Genomic DNA, 18,341 nt, shown 5'->3' on the forward strand with positions numbered 1-18,341 from the left:
TCTTATAGCAACCTCCCAGTACCCAAAGGGGCTACAGGAAAGCTGGAGAGGGGCTGTTCATAAAGACTTGTGGTGACAGGACAAGGGGGAACAGGTACAAATCAGAGAGGGGTAGATTTGGACTGGACATTAGGAAGAATTTCTTCACCATGAGAGTGGTGAGACACTGGCACAGGTTGCCCAGGGAAGTTGTGGCTGCCCCATCCCTGGAGGTGTTCAAGGCCAGGTTGGATGGGGCTTCGGGCAGCCTGATCCAGTGGCAGGAGGGTTGGAACTGGATGTTCTTTAAGGTTCCTTCCAACCCAAAGTATTCTATGATTGGGAAGGATGAACTGAGGTGCCTGGAAGAATCATATTAAAAAGGCAGAAGAAGAAAATAATGGAACATTATCAGAGCTGGTTCCCAGGCAAGACCTGGGAACTGTGAGAAGCCAAAGAGATTTGGCTTTAGTAGCAACAGATGAAACTAATACCAAATTTGAAGTTTTACTCACACAGTGCTGTAAAAACAATGCAACATAAGTACTTCATCACCAAAACTGCTTTTGAAACAAGTCTACTTCTTTAAAGGATAAGTGATTCAGTAAGCTGTCTTCTCTTTCTTCTCTTATAGCTCTTCCTCTCATAGCTCTTCTGAAGCCTGTTTTCCATCAGAAAATACCTTCCTCAATAGGTTACATTCTGACAATATTAATACTGTATTGGTCTTTTTCCAAATGAAAAAATTCCTTACTCTACGAGTAGTTCTTTGCTTCCATACTGCTTATTTTTATGCTTTACCAAGCATTTGATATCAATAAAGACAAATATGCAGTCACCTTGTCGGACTAATCAGAATGCTTTATTTTGGTTTTGGTCTTTTTTTACCACTGGTTTTAACTACAGTGATACTAATTTACTGAGCTTCCTATTTCTTTTGGTTTGGGCAAATTTTTTTTTTCAGTATTTTGGGTCTCAAAGGTAGAAAGGCATTCACACCTTCAAAATCTTCTTCACAGTTTGTACATAATGCTCATCTGGTGGGGGTTTCCTTGGGCTGCCAGGCTGCAGGAACTTCTTAATTGTAGGCATATTGCTCATTCTTGTTTTAAAAGCCTAAAAAATAAAACCAACAGAGTAAGAGAGAAATTGCAGCTACATCAGTAGCTCACAGTGCTCCTTGCACAGAACAGCTGCTTCCCCCTGCTGCTAGAAGAGATCCTAACACTCGTTCAGATCTTGTGCCATTTACATCGTCTCCTTCTGGCCAACAGAAGAAGGACTCAGTTGCTGCAAAAAAAAGACTGTCAGGGCTGGAGCAGAGAATATTTAAATCTCTGCTGCATGAAAGAAACTAAAGGCAAAAATTCAATATCCAGGAGCACCAGCTGATAGCTTTGAAGGTACAGATACACAATCCAGCTGATAACCCTTTTTCTTTTCATTGCTGTTTCTGATGATGCTGGCTCCATGTGAGCAAACCATTTTATGTGTTAACAGGAATTCCATTTTTACTACACTATGCAAGTATCTGAGCTCTGTTTGTACCTTCCATGGCCACTGCTGTCCCACTGTCCCAGCATCTCTAGGATTGCACACGTGAAGGCAAAGTGGTTAGAGGTGTCCTCGACTCAACCCAGTTGTTCAGCAGAAGCTCCTTGTACTGTGTTGTAGCCTAGGGTAGGTAGGGCTGGCAGATATAACACAGCCTCTTGCCCTTCTACAGCAGGGACTGGAGGCCAGGGCTAGGATTAGGGAAGATTTGGGCACCTCACCAATTTTAGTAACTACCCATTTTAGAAAATTCCCTTTCTGGCAGTGAAGGAATCCCTCCATAATTCAAGGTTTGGTTTTAACGGAACTGCACGCATGCCTAGTGGCTAAGTCATCATGCTAGAAGATGGGAGCTAGAGGCAAGAATTACCAGAGACTGAAAAACTACATATGGGATAAAATCTGACACATGTGACTGCCTTCTTTGTGGCTGAAGTGCCTCATCCTGTTACCAGTCATACTAAATTCAAGCTTAAATTGTTGGGGTTGAGATCTAAAAATTAAAAGAATATTTAAAAACAAGAACAAAAAAAAATCTTAAGTCCTTTTTCTCATCAGTTCCAAGCAGAAAACCTATGCTGTCATAGTCTCATGCTGAACTGTTTCTTTTGTTAAGGTGAATAAAGCCAAAGTCTTTGAGTGCACCCCTCAAATTAATAGTTTATAAGCACAAGGAAACATGACCTCAAACCTTGCGACTTCAACCCAAATTTGCCCTACCTATACTGCTTTATTAACATGATTACAAGCACATTGGAGCACTACTGAACACTTTTCTTGTAACTAGTCAGTTACAGACTATTTGGATCCACTGTATCTCAGAATCACAGAATCACCAGGTTGGAAAGGACCCACTGGATCATCGAGTCCAACCATTCCTAACACTCCCTAAACCACCTAAACCTAAATCTCAACTCTTAGTGACTCCTGCAGGTCACGCCCCAGGTTTGCCCATGCACTGTGGTCTTCTATAGCACAGCTGCATGCCTGGAAGCTTCTGATTTCTGGTCAAGTCTCACAGCAGAAGTGCCCAACTTCTGCTTGGTTTCATGGCACAAAGGCAGAGGATTCATCCTTAGTTGTATTTGGGTTGATTATTGAAACAAAACTGTGCCTTAATGCTAAGGCTTGAGTTTCTAGTAATACTGTAGAAAGCAGAAGGGAAGTGAGGTTACTGGGATTCCAAAGTTGTAGCATCAGACACACTCTACCTTATTCTAACATGTCAACCTTTTTTTATTTGGTATTAGATAGCATCTACTGGCAGGAAGCAGGAAAGTGAAAAAAGGGCAGCTTAGATCAGTGGTTCCCTTGGCATGACATTAATGTATGTCTGTTGAGGAGGCGTATACCACTCAGAGGGATACGAACACCTGAACGGGGTTAATCAAGAGCAGAAACTTGCAACAAAATAAAGCAATTCCCTCTTGTGCTTGATGTTAAGCAAACCTGCAATAGTGACAGTTCCTTGAAAAGCCGGCATTCCCATTACACAGCATGGAGAAGGGATCACTTCAGGATTGCCCTCTACCTCCTGAATTACACACTTAATTACAAAATTACCTGCAACTGGGGAAATACTGACAGCACAGCAGGTATTTTCTCCTCCACTGCTAAAATGGCTTCAGTTAGCTGAACATCTGCCCAGCTGAATCTGTTGCCCACAAGAAAGTCTTGGCCGTGCTGTTTCAGAGCCTGCAGAATACAAGAGAATGTGGGTTTTAGGTGAGAATGGGACCTATAATGCTTGGCAGCTAAGCCTCACAGCACAGCTGTAGAGCTGAACAACAATTATATCTGAAATTTCTGGGTGGAGTTTTCAGCTGGAAGCTGTGAGCCTGAACCACTTCATTATTGCTGGGAAAAAATCTGAACTCTTGTAGTATGCAGTCTATAAACTTGGGTGATTCGGTAATGATGAATGATGACAGACACTGGGAACATGGACAAAACCACGCACTTAGACTAGTAACAGGCATCAAATTAGAAACAGGGATAATGGAGAAACTAGAGTAACTTGAAGAATTTAAATTAAATATCTAAATGGCAAATTTATAAAGTTATGTCCAATGTTGACCCCAGGAAGCAAACTTAGAAATGCAGAATTACAACAGCCAACCAAAGAAAATCCCTGCCTTTGGGAATAAGTTATAGTCATATTATATGACTGTATGACTATTATTATGACTATTATAGTCATAAGAACCTCTAAAATGCTTGACTTTTATTATTGTTTTTCATCAAAACTGGATGAACGTTAAAAAAAATGAGAAATGTTGCCAGATGACTGAGTCAGATGGGTTTGGTTTGTCGTTTTCAAAAGTGGGATGTGCAGAAATCTGACTGTTGTTTTACTAAAGTAGTCCTCTCTACTTGATTTTTTTTTTTTTGCAAGGGATTTTTGCATTCTTATAATGAAAATGTTTCAGCTGAAATTAAGTATAGCAGAGAGGAATGCTCTAAACAAATATAAGTGTGGAACTATCTCCTACAGGAGAAAAGAAATTATATGTGTTTGCTTTTACTTTAGCAAAGAGTTCTGCTGTATAGGTAGGACCGTATTACATTGTTTGCTTTGTAGATGTTCAAACACCACAGCCCTGACAACCTAAGCCAAGAAACTGAAAATTTGCCAATGTGTTTCCCCTTCTTTGAGAGAGTGAAAAAAAAAAAAACCTGAGAATTTGGAACTGATCTGCAGTACAAACGTTCTTATTTTGGAGAAACTTTTTGATCACTGTAAATACAAGTTTTATAGACACATCCTCATCGTCACTTACCTTTTCAAAGACTGGGAAGTACCTGTTAGTTGCCTTCTCCTTAATCAACTCAATATTTTTCTCCTTTGCCTCAGATGGCGAGAAAGGAAACACCAAAATCATATGCATCAAATCTGTTATTCCTTCCACATACATGTCAATCCTAATGGTTGGGGTAAGAGAGTAGAAAAGAGCACGGAAGTTATTTCGTGTTTGCCAATTAACTAAGGCAATTTATAGGAATTTTATATCACCACCACAGTGTCAATTTTCACAGCCAAAACTAAATAGCTAAATATTTTTTAAAAGGACTAAAAGCCCGGTTTTGTTCAGCAGCATTTCAGAAGCAGTGGTTAATACCTAAGCAAAGGCTAGAGTTGATGCTTTTTATTGTGTTAGCCTTCCTCATGCCTTTCTACTGGATTTAAAGGGTTTAATTTGTCATATATAATGCAGCTATCAAGTAAAAGATCACTCATGAAATGAAAGGAGGTGTTACAGTACAGGGCTCTCTCCTTCAGGTCTTTTCCATAGAGATTGTATCTCCCTGCTATGTAGCTGAGGATGGCTCTGGTCTGCACCAGCTTCAGCCCGTCGATCTCAACCAGAGGCACTTGCTGGAACATCAGTTCTCCATCTAGGGAGTAAAGTTGAGGGAAAGCTTGTTAGTTCCACCTACACTGCTAGTTTTACAGCAGAGCAAGAGACTGAGCGCGTTTCTTCTGCAGTATAAGAGATGATTCATGTCTTAACCTAACTGTAAACCTCCCTACAGTAAACCAACACTGAGGGAAAGATCAAATATTGACAAGTCTGCATCACGCTTTTGTAGCTGGGTCGTCACAACGGAATGGGGCCCCTTGCTTTACAGCACTGCCAAGCGGGAGCTGGCACCACCAGCTCCTTTGCACTTCTGGACCCTGCTTTATGCTGGCAGGAAAAGCCTGAACCAGCACTTTTTTCTCTTCTGATCCCTTAGGTTCAAAGATCTGTGTTAAATCTGAACTTAAAAAAAAAAAAATCAAATTATTTTGAATGCAGCTGAGTTCCCTGTTGGGAATGGGTACACGTGAGTAGAAAGAATGAGAAGGGTAGTACCACAGCGACATTGAGCTGCTGGGATAAAGGAACAGGTCAGGTCACTTTAAACATGATAAAGCTACAGAGGTAGAGGCAGGGACTGCGGCAGCGGTTGCCGTTTAAGTTTTACACAATTACTCCAGGGACAATAGTTTGAGTCCCCATAGTTTTTCATTACAGGCCTCTCCTCAGTGTCATTGTGCAACAATTTAAGCCTATTTAGATAGGTCTTTGTAGTCCCATTTTCTCCTGGTGCTGGTAGGAACGTTTGTCTGAGTCTTCAGTGGTGAGAGCCAGACTGGCACAGAGACTCAGCCTAGCAAAGTCAGTGTTTCCTAGACTAGTTTTCTGCTGGATTAATTCACTGTCTTTGGAGATAGTCATTTACACATTAAAGGCATCCAGAGAACTAGCCTCCTCTGCTAAAATCACAGCAAAATTCCAAATCCATCTAGGCAGCCGTCACTTTGCATTGCTCAAAGTTAATGATTTAATTGCTTGGTTTTAATCCATTCAGTGCAGCCTTCTTTCAGGTATAAGAATTGATTTTAACAGGCATATCTGTTTGCTTTTTCCTCCACAGAGTTAATAAAATACTTTGCTAGTCTAGAATTAATAAACGTTCTTCATTTATTCTAAATTATTAATTTACTGTTAATTCAAGGAGTCATTTTCTCTATAGTTGCCTGTGTTTGTTTCTTGTAACCATTCACAGAAAGATACTGTGTCTTCATGTCTTTCCAGAACACACCTCTGCAGTTTAAGGAAGAAATATGACTTGATATCTATCTATCCAGCAGAAACACGGTAGAATGGGAAAATTAACAGCTCTGTAACAATTATTTTTCAGCAGAAAGAAGTGAAGTGAAAACTAAAATCTGGCTTTCCAGCCCCTGACAAAGAGTGATGCAGCAAATGTGATCAAACTGAATACCCGGTTTGTTTCTTATCTACAGAAAAGACAGACTTCTTTCTTATGACTTGTAGCATCCTGCTCCTCCTTGCTTTGCAGCGAGAGCCACTTCACTGCTGCCGTAGAATACATATGCAGGTTTAAAAGCAGCTTGCCGGTCATTTTGCAGATTGGAGTGTGCTGTTGCAAGGTGGTCTGTGGAGCATGCATTAAAAACAACCATCTAGTTCTATTATTTGTGACCAACGAGCAAAGCTTGTTGATCCCCAGGTGGCAACCTGGGCAACCTGTGGCTGTGCAGCCTGAGACAAATCATTTCTCAGGCCAGCTGGCACACATCTGACCAGGCTGATGCTATTTAACTCTCTCAACTTCCAAAAGAGCTGTCTGCAAGCCTCCTGTTTTTAGAACAGCCCCTGGTCCAGGCTTCATCCTGGACCCCACTGGGGCATTGCTTAGAAGACCATCAGCTGGCACAGGCCAAAGTCATGCCTGGACTGTTCTAACAGTGTGATGACGTCTAAACACAGAATACCCTGGTAAAAAAAGTATGTTGGTAGGAAGAGAAAAAAAATAGAAGGATAGGTAATGTAGGATTATTCATGTTTAGTCCTGCCCTGAATGACTGGCAGCATTCCAGAGGTCCCTTTATTAGGATGACTAACTAATTTGTCTCTTCAAGCCTCCGAATTATACCCCACCTTTTTCTTTGCGTTCTCACCTTCTTAAGCTGAATATATATACATAAAAGTCCTTGATCTTCTTCATTAAAATTCCCTATCATTTTCATCAACCTTTAGATCTTCTCCTGTATATGAATAAGCTCAGATGCTATATTCAGGACTGTACCACTCTCTCTGGATTAATTAGTCCTGTGAAGCAGATTCAGATTCGGGCTTTCAGTACCTGAGCTATCATATTTAGAGCTATAGCTGATGTCTTTACACTGTGTTGCCATTTCAAGTTGTCAGATTCCAGCCAGCTGGACCCACAGATTTAATTCTGATCTTCTTGATACCACTTTTTTTTATTACTATTTTTGTTCATTTTAGTTTTCCTGTCAGAATTTCTTTAAACACAGCTTTTCCTTTCTGAGCAAGCAGCCAGAATGCAGCCGAGTCCCCTTCCAAGTCTCCCAATATGTCTTGGCAAGCTCAGCCTCCTGTGAGGTTTCTCATCTTGGAAACAGTCCTTGGCCTGGGACAACTCCCATTTGATGCCCAGGAATTGCCTCCGGGAATGTTATTTACCCTGGAACAAAAATATACCAGGAGCCACGCTAACACTTTGATATTGTAGACAATTAAGTTGCATTAAATTGGAAAGTTCGCCACTGCTACTTAATATACTACAATAACCAGTTACAGAAGCTGTGGCTTTTAGCTTATAGGGGTTGTTTGGCACTGGACAGAATAGATTACTCAAAACTACTATTTCAGCGTTCTGGATGTACACCTAGAAATTTGCACTGCTTTAAATAAACTAATTTTAAGTCACAACTGTAGCTAAACCGGAGCAATGTTTTTGGGGGACTAAGCCTCAAGTCTTATTTCTTACCTTTTATCAGCTTTTCATACTGTTCTCTTGTTTCCAGAAATTTTTCTTCAAACTGGAAAAGGGGAGAGAATAGCATCACGCTGCTGCATTTAAGCATCTTTCTTCTCTAAGTGACTGCACATAACCTTGCACAGAACAAATGAACCGAGCAAAAGGTCTTCAGCTGTGTTGTTGGGTCCCAGATGTCCTGAGGGTCCCCACACATCCTCACAGCTGCGGTGGAGCAGAAGCACTGATTCAGAAATAACCTAAGCGCAGGTAGAAACAAGCTACAGACTGGAGGAAGAGAAGCCACAGCTGGTGCCAAAGGAAGCACAAGGTAAATTAACAATTTCTAATCCCACCCCAGGGCACATAAACCAACAACACTCTTTTGTTTATACACCTTGTAACTGCAAACTAAATAAGACTGGGTTAATGTGGTTTTTGCACATTAAAACTCACATTAATGAAGGGTCGTTAAAAGAATCCCCACTTTGACCCATTATTTGTTACTTCTGATGCTACTATTAGTTGCTACTGATACTAGCTCTAATGAACTCCAAGCTCCACTGAGTTTGCATCCCAAATCCTAACCACCAAACAGGGTAGTTACAAATATGCAGTGTCACTTGAAAAGTTAACCTAGTCACTTTCTTGCAGCCATTTATCCTTCATGTGCATGTTTAATTGTTCCTTGCTGAGTCCAGTTGAAGACACCCATCTGGAACACTGTACCAAGTGTCAACAGACCTCCACACCAGCTGCTGCCAACAGCCATCGTACGGGCTCCATTCGCCCCCTTCCATCAAAGTAGGTAAGCCTGGGCTTCCCCGACATGCTTCCAAGTGCCTGGCTCCTGAAAAATATTCAATAGGAAACAGCATCTCATAAAATTGGTGTATGCATCATTATTTTGAGGGGAGAGAGAGTCTTTCAAGGTTAAACTTTATCTGGTATAAAATACAAAGTAGAAGACGGACCGGTGACACCACACAGCCTGTTCTGGAAAAGGAAAGCTGGGCCAATCTGTAAAGCCTTCCCCAGTGCTACTAGAGAGGTTTGTTATGATAAGGAAGAACAGACATGTTTCAACAAGTGTTGCAGGTCCTGAGATTCAGAGGGATCCTTACTGCATTTTAAGACAATTACACAAAGCCACTGAAAACCCTACCACATTCTCAGGGAAGTTACTCACCGTCACTGTCATCATCCTCATTGCAAACGTGGAAAGAGGGAAAGGAAAACATGCTTTACTGACAGGCTGAAATTTGTCTGGCTTTGTTTGCCACATGTTGGAGTGCATTTTGCTGCTTCTCTTGCCACCTACTTCTTCCCTCAAGTAGGGGAGAATGATTAATCTTCCCTTTATTCTATGAAACAGTTCCCTTCATTTCTGAGCTTCCTTGGTGGTCCTATTGAATGGCTACAGCCTGCTTCCTTGCTGCTTATGGCCTTGAGGTATCCCTGAAAACCAGACCTGGAACCTCCAAAAGTATCCTCCAAGGCAGCAGGGACCTACATGCCCAAAGGATTGGCACATTGGAGGCAGCTTGAATCTTGCTGCAACAGCCCCTCTCGCTGCACCATGAGCCATGGGGAGTGCAGCAGAGTCAGCACGTCTGTATTGAGCTGTTTCCTATGCAGGGACAACCAGCGGGACTGTCTGTGCTGACACAGATATAAGTGCTTGCAAATCCTGACCTTAATTTCTCTGTGCTTCGTTGCCCTAATTAGTAAGAAAACGAGATTTTCATTCCCCCTTCACAAAGATGTTATTATCATACATTAATGACTGGGAGAAATAAAGCTTAAAAATGGGCAACCGAATCGCTTCCTAAACCAGAGTAGCGTGCCTGCTCTAAAAAAATAATTTTACAGATGACCCGTTTTCTTTAGAGCTAAAAGCCAAAGCTACAACATTACATCTGTCACGTTTTGCATCCACGTGACATTTCCCATTCGAAGCACACTCATTCTGCTCCAGTGATATGTTTTCTTCCAGTCGCAGTGCTCTGTAAATGTTCTTAAAGTAGATTTGAAACATATTTTGCCAAAACTTGATTTTAAGGAATAATTAGAGTTTTCGCTTGAGCAACTCTGGTAAGAAACAAGTCACGTTACTACAATTAGTAGAGATATTTTGGGTAATTTAGATACTATAATCCAAATACACATAAAGAAAAAAAAACACCAATCACTTTAAAACTGAAAGTGCAAATAGCTACGGCTAATTACAATGTTTTGCCTCTAAGACAGTCTTTTTATTTCTGCATGTTGTGTGACTGCCTTTCACTATAAGGAAGCGCAGTTTATCTACATAGTTCACAACAGCTAACTGGTGCCTCTTCCATTATCATACTTCTCGCATTCATATCTTTTCAATACACGTTGCCTCAACTTGTAATGTGCAGAAACTTAGAGTGAACAAGACTTTTAACTAAAAAAAAGCCAAAGACTTCAATACCAAAAAGATGAAACTTAATCCTCTTGGAAAAATATATTGTTTCCAGAATAAAAGTAGAGAGAATAAGAACGCTTAGGTATCATTTTATCATTTCACCTGAACAAGAAATTCTATATGGCATTAAATAATGTGAGAAGAATAATAACAAATGGAGAATAAAACCCTGTCATTGGCTTCATTTTACTTTTAATTAAGAATTGCTCTGCCAGTTGTAGGGGGATTTTAATTGCCTTAAGATTCTAACAGAGAAGAAGCTTTTGTTTTTCAGTTAAGTCTCCTCAATCTCTAGATCCACAGAACATATCTCCATTGACCATGCAGGGACCAGACACACGTAACTCATGTACAGCTGCATTTTGGTGTCTAGTTCTGGCCCCAAGTCTTGCTCCGACGGCTCAGATTAGATGCAAAGGTGAGCTGGCCAAAAGACTAAATATTCATGCTGATTCTCAATATGCATCTGGAGTATGCCATGCTACTGGGCAGTTGTGGAAGCTGCATGGAGATTATAACTTCTCATGGAAGTAAAATATCAAACACTCCACAAATTACTGAACTGTTAAAAGCTATACAATTGCCAGAGAATCTTACTGTCATTCACCAGGCAGCCCATACCGGTGGAAGGCAAAGGAAGAGATAAGAAATACTCTAAAAGATATTGCCACTAAAGCCACTACACAACAGCTGCACGCGTGGTCTGACCTGCTGTTGCTCACTCCTAACAGATTTGTTTGGCCGTTCCTGCTGAAGAGATTGACTCTTGCAAAAGGTACAAGCGACCAAAGGCTCCCAGGGAATATGGAGAGCCGATATGGAAAGCCTTCCTATTTTACCTGAGCAATACCCAATTTCCATAGCAAAAATGCATCACCATCCAGGGCATTTGGGGATTGCTGAACCAGCCTACGCTGCTGGTAGAATTGTTTCATACCAGGAATTCATGCTTGCAGCCAAATAATTAACCGTCTTGCATGCACTACCTTTAGCCTTAGTTAATATTTAGCGAAGACCTCGACTCAATATTTGTCTATATATATATTCTATAAATGGTTGCACTGCTCTTGTCTCAGGTCCATATTTCCATCCTATTTCCTTGGACTTAATGACATGGTTGTCTTGTATTTCTGTGAGGATGCTTCTCAGTGATTCAAGAACCATTTAAGAGGGGATGGTCTTTCAGAAACAACGTTATATGGATTCAGCGTGCAGTGCCCTTTAGCCAAGGACTTGTAAGCAGAGTCCAGCAAACCAAATGGGCCGGCGTTCCTGATCAAACTCAGAAGAAACCATCACAGTGCTAAAGGCTTGCACTATGTTCTCCCATCCACCTTTGCCTTCATACATGTTGTCCTCTCAGCAGTTTCACCACTGCCTTGCTTGAGCTCAGAACTGCACCACAGGATTCATTTTCCGGTTGAAATAAATGGCTCTCTCTCTCCTGCAGCTTCCAGCTGCCAAGTAGCTATCAAGCCATGCTTAGTCTACCTGGCACACAAACTAAAGAGGACAGAGAATTTACGTTACCCCAGCAGGCGCCCTCGTAAATTTGGAAGTACCCTCACTAGAAATAGTTGCTCAAACTCTTCTAAAAAAAAAAATAGAATTTCCATGTAAGTCAGTACTTACCTTCTGAGCTGAACTCAGCCTCCACCTAGCACAGATAGGTTCCCTGGGGGTGTTTAAACTTTCAGGCTGGGAGGAGTTTCCAACTATACCCAATTAGAGAGAAAATCGTTGTGGCACCGCCCAACTTAAAGACATATATCTCTGAAACTTGCCATCCAATGCAAAGACTGGCTTTCAGCTTGCTGATTGAACAGTACCATGGGGGTAGCTTCATAGTTTCTGTGGTAGCCACCTATTCAACTGCTTTCTTGGAATTAATGGGATGTTTCACCAAAAGACAAAGGTGAGATACTTTAAAACACCAAAAAAATTACAGATTTTTCTGGGTCATATTTAGGGTAATAGTAACCCTTTAAGGACCAACCACTGAAGTTTCTAAGCCTGTTTCACTATTTAATAGAAATCCATGTTTTTATTTAAGGGCACAGAGAAGATACCCAAAGTATGGGGTAGCAATGCTCACGTACTTTGAAACACAGTTTGCCAGCATCAAACCTACTTATTGATAATTTGGTGTAAAAATGTGATGAACAGTTTGTCACAATTCATCCAGTGTCTTCAAGCAATAGCATTAATTTAGGAAATTGAGTGTACATAGCTATTACTCAGTTAGAGATGAAATAAACTATGATTTTTCTACCCTGTTCCCGTGGGAAGTAGCTGGTTCAGCTTTGCTGTCTACATTTCAGGTGAAACTACTAAACCTGAAAGTAGATGTGAACAGACACAATGATGACATAGCAGATGGGAAATGGGATTTGGATGTCAAAGATCAGGTTCTGTCCTCTAGCATAGACCCATATGGGATGTTGGGCATCACTTTATGCTCCTACAGCAGATGTCAGTACAGCTAAACTGAATATTTGTTAAAAGAACCCATGCTGTTATCAAAATTGTACTTACTACTCTAAAGCTATGACTGTAGTAGCACAGCACCTCAAGATAGAAAATATCAGGACAAAAAATCTCTATGTAACTACCTTGAGGAAATCCCTCCAAACCTGCCACTTTTTTTTTTCTTTGCAGTTGGAGTTTTGTTAAGGTTTCTCTGTCTCTCAGTTACTGGCAGTCCCTTCTAGAGGATGCATTCCCACTAGAGGCTTTTTACAAATTTGTAGTTTATGTGCTTCAAAGACTGACGGTGTCAGCAAAAAACAACAGTATAATGCATTCTTACACTTCTCCTGATTCAAGCTCTCTCTAGGTTCATCGTTTAGTGAATAAAATACAGCATTAAAGATCTGCTCTCTGTTGTTTTTATGTCAAACCCCGTTACCAACACCCAGAAAATTCCCAGGAATGTGTTGGAAGTCCTGCATAGCCTCACAACTGTTCCCAGTTGGTATGACACTCTATTTTGGAGGCTAGGAGTGAGATGTAAATGCATGGCATTGCCAGCCAGGGGTCTCTGTATGCCCAAACTTCTTATGTAGATGTGGCACATGTAGGAAGGGAGGTTTTGAGTAAGAAAGGAGGTTTTGTTTCATCCCTATTCGTGACGGCAGCCTTGAATCAAGATTAATCTGTTCCTGCTTTTAAGGTTTTGGTATCAATATGTACCTGAGTAGAAGAGTTGGTTCTAGAACAGTGACCGAAGGAGAGCACGCAAGTAACTATTGTCTCCTTGTCCTTTCTACAGTCTCAAATGCTGCCAGTGGCAGAGACAGGCTTGATGGTAAAGAATCTTCGAATCATAGAATTACTAGGTTGGAAAAGACCTGTTGGATCATCGAGTCCAACCAAAACAAGAAGGGAAGGAAGAGGTCTCTGACACAAGGCTCGGGGATTAGTGGTCAAGCAATGTTTTGGTGCTTTTTGGATTTGCTGAACACGGCCACATCAATTTTGACTGTTGTTCCCTTCCACACGTTCCTGTTAGTCAGAAAGATGTTCCCCATTGTTCTCTTTTTATTTTACTTCCAGCACAGCCTTTCCTAATGTAATTATAAGGCTCCTTTTACATCTAAAGGTATTGTATCAATGAGGTTACTGTTACCTATAATTTGAATATCTGTTACCTATAATTTGAATATCTGTTCTGTAAATCTCTAGAGTAGAAAAGAAAATAAGTTTCTTTTATAAATAATTTGTTAAGCCACACCTGTAAGTATTGAAGCAGCTGGCGTGAAGCCCAGGTACCACTTCAGTGATCTTGGGTTGGCCTTACGCAGATTTCAAACAGTGTACGTACCGTGCCCTGGCATGCCAAGTTCCCACTGTGCTCTGTGGACACACTTCATTGTGCTGTATGTTAGATAAGTCCAAAATCTTCTCAAAACATACCCGCCTGCCGTCCTCACAAACCACTAGAGAACTAAATGAGTTGGGTTAGGAATATTCTCCCTATGCTGCTTATCCTAGGCTGAAGCACACCACCACTGTGATAAAAAATTAGAGTGCACATGAATAGTTACACCAAGTCATGCATCACTCAAGCTTAGACTTGCTACACACCTTCAGCAACTGTTTTGGTTCTGTGCTGGAAGCTTTACCGACCGCCCAAGCAGAAGGTTAACCAAGACTGTACTCACTCTCACGGGTATTTCTGTAAGCTATTTGGCACTTATCTGGACCACCAACACAGAAAAACCTGAAAACAGTAATCCTGACTCTGATTTACACCCATTCTGCTGCTGGCGAGGAGAGCTGAAGTGGATCGTTTAGTCTTTATTGGTCTAAGAATCTCAACATGGTCAAAAGGCTGATATATATAGGCCCAAGATAGGCAAGATCAAGTCTTCAAAGTGAACTGAAAAATAACCATAGTAGTACAAATTTAATTGTGAAATATTTATCTTAAATATGTCATGCATTATAATTATGACTCCGTATTTTGATAAGAACTCATCTATGTTTTCTCTATTAGGTCTCTGCTGTGTGCTGTGAAACCTTCCAGGACTCTCAGTTTATGTGCATTGTTATAACTAAAACAAATCCTAATCTAAGCTTATGTTAAAAGAATCTTTTTCGTTTCAAAGAGGGGTGTAAAGAAGTAAAACAGAAATTTCAATCCTATTTTTATCAGATGTTGACCAGTTATAAGGCAAGGGAAAAAATCAGGGAGTTTTTTTTCCCATAGAAGGGGGAGGTTTGCAATAAAAGAAAAATAAAAATTGAAGACTTGAAACAAAAATTAAAATCAGCTGTTTGTTTTGGTCCTTTTTTAAATAGAACCAGACTTTATATACTTCTCAGGCAAGGAGAAATAGGTTTTACTGACCACAAGTCTATTTCTTCTCTTATGAAACAGTTTTGTTTTCACTGAAATTTGTGTTTCTCTGGAATTCATCAGAATTTTCATAAGACCCCATAACCCTAATACAGATTTCAGCATTAATTTATCTTCAAAGGCAAATAACTTTCCCTTAAACCCACTTACACAGATCAGTCAGCATAAAAACATTCAATGAAAGAAGATCAGTGACACAATATTTGTTATAATTGAGAACTATTCCACTTTTTAGAGACTTTCCATTCACTATTTGTTAACATGTTCGAAATTATAAAATATATGGGGTTTGATGACAGTTATGAGTAACATCTAACTCTGCATTTTCCTTTCTTGCAGATAACATGGAGCAGTTTGTGAAATATAACTTGGCTTGCTCTCTAATGATGTTTCCAGCGCGAGATTCATTTGTTCGTGCTGCGTGTGCAAGATTGTACAAATCTAGAAGAATAAAAAATCAAGGTTTAAGTAGAAAAGGGGATTGAAAAATGACAGCAGATGGAATCTGGCTTCATTTCCTGGTAGAAAAATCTGTTTGTTATTGCTACAGCTTCTTCATCTGGTAGTGGCTTTTGTTGTCTGCCAGACTGGAGGAACTTCTTTTGTTCTGTTGCTCTCAAGAAAAGATTTTCAATACAAGTTTGATGATGGAGTAGGAATCTGGTTTATCTCGCTCAGCTGTTTAGCTGCACTATAGACCTCAGTGCTCGCGTCACATGGCAACATCTTCCTTACATGTACATAAGCCTCTTGCATAAGCAAACTCTTGCTTTAAAAGCCTACAATTGAAAACAATACAACTGCTAAGAGGAGTGGTGGGAAAAGTTCTAATGAGAAGCCAACACGAGCCTATGAAATCAACTTCTTTTGATGCAGGCCAGCATACCGTTGACTTTCTGGGCTGCAAGCACACGCTGTACACCTATGTCAAGCTTTTCATCCACCAGCACACCCAGGTCCTTCTCTGCAGGGCTGCTCTCGATTCCTTCATCTCCCACACTGTGTTAATACCGTGGATTGCCCCGGCCCATGTGCAGGATCTTGCACTTAACCTTGTGGAACTTCATGATGTTTGCACAGGCCCAATTCTCAAGCCTGTCAAGGTCCCTCTGGATGGCATCCCTTCCCTACAGAGAGTTGAGTGCACCGCTCCGCTTGGTGTCATCAGCAAACTTGCTGAGGGTGCCTTCACCCCCACTGTCCACTCCACCAACAAAGAGGTTAAACAGCACCAGTCCTAATGCCAGCCACGGTGTTATGCCATTCATCACCAGTCTTCACTTGGACATTGAGCTGTTGACCACAACTCTTTGATTGTGACCATCCAGCCAATTCCTCATCCGCTGAGTGTTCCATCTGCCAGATTCATGTCTTTTCAATTTAGAGACAAGAATGTCATACAGGACAGCATTGAATGCTTTGCACAAGTCCTGGTAGATGACATCAGTTGCTCTTCCCTTATCTACCAATGCCGTACCCCATTGTAGAAGAACACCAAATTTGTCAGGCATGATTTGCCCTTAGTGAAGTGATCTTGGCTGTCATCAGTCACATCCTTATTTTCCATGTGCCTCAGCAAAGTTTCCAGGAGGATCTGCTCCATGATCTTGCCAGGCACAGAAGTGAGACTGCCTGGCCTGTAGTTCCCTGAGTCATTCTTTGTTCCCTTTTTAAAAATGAGGGCTGTTTCCCCTTTTCCAGTGACTGGGAACTTCACTGGACTACCACAACTTCTCAAATATGGTGGATAGTGGCTTAACAATTTCATCTACCAGTTCTCTCAGGATCTGTGGATGCATCTCATCAAGTGCCACGGACTTGTGCACTTTCAGGTTCCTTAGATGGTCTCAAACCTGATCTTCTCCAGTAGTGGGCAGTGCCTTTGCCTGCTGCACTTGGGCAGTGTGCCTCGAGCCCTTGCCCGTGAAGACTGAGGCAAAAAAAGTCACCGAGTACCTCAGCCTTCTCCATATCTTCACTGCCTCCTCTGTGACTCAGAGAATGAAGTTATCATAAGTTTTAATTTTACCAAATGTCTTATTCCACTTCTATTATAAGATAAGGGAGCACATCTAGTGCTCAGAGGTTTAAAGATACTGTACCAGGCCCTATCCTTCAGGTCCTTCCCATAGAGGTTGTACTTTTCCAGCTGTATGGTTGAGGATGGTCAGGGGAGGTTCAGGCTGGATATAAGAAAAAAAATTTCATGGAAAGAGTCATCGGGCAGTGGCAGAGGCTGCCCAGGGAGGGGGTTGAGTCGCCTTCCCTGGAGGTGTTTTAAGGAACGGGTGGATGAAGTGCTTAGAGGCATGGTTTAGGGAGTGTTAGGAATGGTTGGACTCGATGATCTGGTGGGTCATAGAATCATAGAATCACCAGGTTGGAAAGGACCCACTGGGTTCTATGGTTCTGGGCTGCACCATCTTCATCCCACCAGTCCCCACCATGGGCATTTTCTGAAAGAACAGAGCTCCACCTGCGGACACAAAAAAGTAACAGCAGTCTAACTGAATGCCCATGGCTCCCGCATTGTGGAAATGGAGCTGAAAGGCATGTCCAGTGGTTGCCTACAGCTGAAACTCCCCACCTCAGCAAACAAGATATAGAAGAGCCTTTCCTAGGAGCAAGACTGGGGTTTAACACAACTCTGAACTTCAGGGGCCAAGTGCAGCCTCCCGGCAGCCCTCTGAGGGCTCCTCTGAACCAGCAATGCCCACACATGGACCTGATGCCCATCTCCTACATGCTGCCTCTTAAATGTGAACCTCTCCCTCTTGAACCTCAAAGCAATGGCCAATACACAACTTCTAGCTCCAAGGCGATCCCTACAACCAGCTTGGAAACTAGCTGAGGGGCAAGCTTATTTGTACCACAGAAGAACATATAATGATGTATTGGGTGCAGGTGTCCAGGCGTTGGCAGCGAGGACTGCAAGGCAGCCTCTGTGAGGAGAAGCTGTGGCTGCCCCATGCCGGAACACCTGGTTCCAGCCAGCTCCAACCAAGCCCTCCTGGGCACAGCTGAGCCCCACAGCCACAGTGGCACCTGCTTGGGGGAAATATATTTAAGAAGGGGCAAAACACTGCGTGCGAGATCATGAGGGAAAAGCAGTGTGAGAAACGACCCTGTGAATACCAGGAGAGGAAGGAGGGGAGAAGTTAGAGGAGTCAAGAATGAAGGAGGGAAGTTGAACAAAGG

At 41.7% G+C, this 18,341-nt stretch overlaps 1 protein-coding gene across 1 annotated transcript; it reads right to left on the reverse strand.

Moving 5' to 3' along the window:
* Positions 1–823: 823 nt before the first annotated feature.
* Positions 824–11,990, reverse strand: LOC104065329 (glutathione S-transferase). The gene is made up of 7 exons (XM_009567787.2): positions 11,915–11,990; positions 8,575–8,680; positions 7,843–7,894; positions 4,797–4,929; positions 4,314–4,455; positions 3,097–3,228; positions 824–1,095 (listed from the first exon to the last, which is right to left on the reverse strand). The coding sequence occupies exons 2-7, from the start codon at positions 8,659–8,661 to the stop codon at positions 973–975; spliced, it is 669 nt and encodes a 222-aa protein (XP_009566082.1). The 5' UTR covers positions 8,662–8,680; positions 11,915–11,990; the 3' UTR covers positions 824–972.
* Positions 11,991–18,341: the final 6,351 nt, after the last annotated feature.

This window comes from Cuculus canorus, chromosome 3 (assembly GCF_017976375.1).
Source record: "Cuculus canorus isolate bCucCan1 chromosome 3, bCucCan1.pri, whole genome shotgun sequence".
Lineage (NCBI taxonomy): Eukaryota > Metazoa > Chordata > Aves > Cuculiformes > Cuculidae > Cuculus > Cuculus canorus.

Excerpts from the sequence above, each read along its gene's own strand:
- LOC104065329 (XM_009567787.2), bottom strand. The coding sequence starts at position 8,661 with ATGTCGGGGAAGCCCAGGCTTACCTACTTTGATGGAAGGGGGCGAATG. Across the intron at positions 4,456-4,796 it reads GACCTGAAGGAGAGAGCCCT|GATTGACATGTATGTGGAAG; the intron begins GTACTGTAACAC and ends CCCAACCATTAG. Across the intron at positions 1,096-3,096 it reads CAGTATTTCCCCAGTTGCAG|GCTTTTAAAACAAGAATGAG; the intron begins GTAATTTTGTAA and ends TTTATTTTTTAG.